Source organism: Eurypyga helias, unplaced genomic scaffold (genome assembly GCF_000690775.1).
Source record: "Eurypyga helias isolate BGI_N326 unplaced genomic scaffold, ASM69077v1 scaffold1380, whole genome shotgun sequence".
Taxonomy (NCBI): domain Eukaryota; kingdom Metazoa; phylum Chordata; class Aves; order Eurypygiformes; family Eurypygidae; genus Eurypyga; species Eurypyga helias.
The window spans coordinates 57,826-59,432 of record NW_010227672.1 but is presented as its reverse complement, the minus strand read 5'-3'; the positions used below and the strand labels follow the sequence as shown (position 1 = coordinate 59,432).

At 42.6% G+C, this 1,607-nt stretch overlaps 1 protein-coding gene across 1 annotated transcript in view; it reads left to right on the top strand.

Moving 5' to 3' along the window:
* The window catches only part of TRPC6 (transient receptor potential cation channel, subfamily C, member 6), a 43,175-nt gene that overhangs the window by 17,752 nt on the left and 23,816 nt on the right, over nt 1-1,607 (top strand). Inside the window, exon 5 of the mRNA XM_010157038.1 lies at nt 338-565. Coding sequence (XP_010155340.1) covers nt 338-565 — 228 coding nt within the window. The remainder of the gene's footprint in view (nt 1-337; nt 566-1,607) is intronic.

Genomic DNA, 1,607 nt, shown 5'->3' with positions numbered 1-1,607 from the left:
ATTCCTGCTCTTTCTGTCTCTTCCTGTGTCTGTAACAGATGGTAATAATCACATCCCATTCTTCTCTTTGAAAGCTTTTGTAGTTGGACAGGAAAGCACAGTATGAAAGATTGTTATTATTACTTATATGAGAATGAAATAGTGGTTTGTATATGAATTGTCAGAATCAAGGATTTTAGTTTTGTTCTAACTCCCACTGACCAAAATTGTTTTGAGTTTGACTGCAACCAAGACCGTATCCTAAACATAATAAAATAGACACTTAATAAAATAAAACGTAATAAAACAAACGTGAAGATAAAAGAACACATTGTTTTCTCTGTTCTTTCTTATACAGGCATGATATGGTCGGAATGTAAAGAAATTTGGTCTCAAGGTCCAAAGGAATACCTTTTTGAGTTATGGAATATGCTTGATTTTGGTATGTTAGCCATTTTTGCAGCATCATTCATAGCAAGGTTTATGGCATTTTGGCATGCATCCAGAGCCCAGAACTTTGTCGATGCAAATATGAAAGATCTGACAAGTCCAACACTGGAGCCTAACATAAAATACTACACCTTGGGTGAGTTGATTGTGCATGGTTAAGATTTACTTCTTGGTCCAAGATGAGTTGATTTTCTGTTAATAAGTCCTCGATAGTTTAATTCCACAGTGTATTGCATAAGTAATTCCCACCCCTTCTTCTCTTTCTCATTCCTAGTATTTGATCACAGTTCCCTTGGCTATGCCCATACATCTCGTTGGTGACTGTCCTAGACGTCAGGCACTGATATGATCCGAGATCAAAATATCCCCACTGTCACCCCACCCCTTTTCAGGATTATTTTAATCTAGGTTATTTATTCTGCTCAGTTACACAATGCTGTCCCGCAAACACTTGTGTTGGTGCAACTGTGAATGTGATGTACTGTAATGTAACACCAGAACTAAGCAATGAGCTGTGCAGAATTCTTAAACATGCTCTGCCAACATAACCAATTGTAGGTTGACCCAAACTGGAGGCCAGGTGCCCACCAAAGCTGCTGTAGGACTGCCCTCTCCTGCCCAGCAGAGGAGGGAAACTATAATGAAAGTCTTGTGGGTCGAGATAAGGACAGGGAGAGATCACTCACCAATTACCATCACTGGCAAAACAGACTTGACTTGAGAAAAATTAATTTAATTTATTTACAATCAAATTATGAGTAGAAGAGAACTAAAATCAAATCTTAAAACACCTTTCCCCCACCCCTCCCCTCTCCCAGGCTCAACTTCACTCCGATTTCTCTACTTCCTCCCTATGAGCAGTTCAGGGGTGTGGGGAATGGGGGGTTGCGGTCAGTTCATCACACATTTCCTGCTTGGGGAGGATTTGTCACATTCTTCTCCTCTTCCAGAGTGGAGTTGCTCCCACAGGAGATAGTCCTCTGTGAACTTCTCCAATGTGAGTCCTTCCCATGGGCTGCGGTTCTTTATGAACTGCTCCAGCACAGATCTCTTCCACAGGGCGCCATCCTTCAGGAGCAGCCTGCTCCAGCCTGGGTCCCCCCCACATCACAAGTCCTGCCAGCAAACCTGCTCCAGCCTGGGCCTCTCTCTTCACGGCGCTGCAGCTTCTGCCAGGA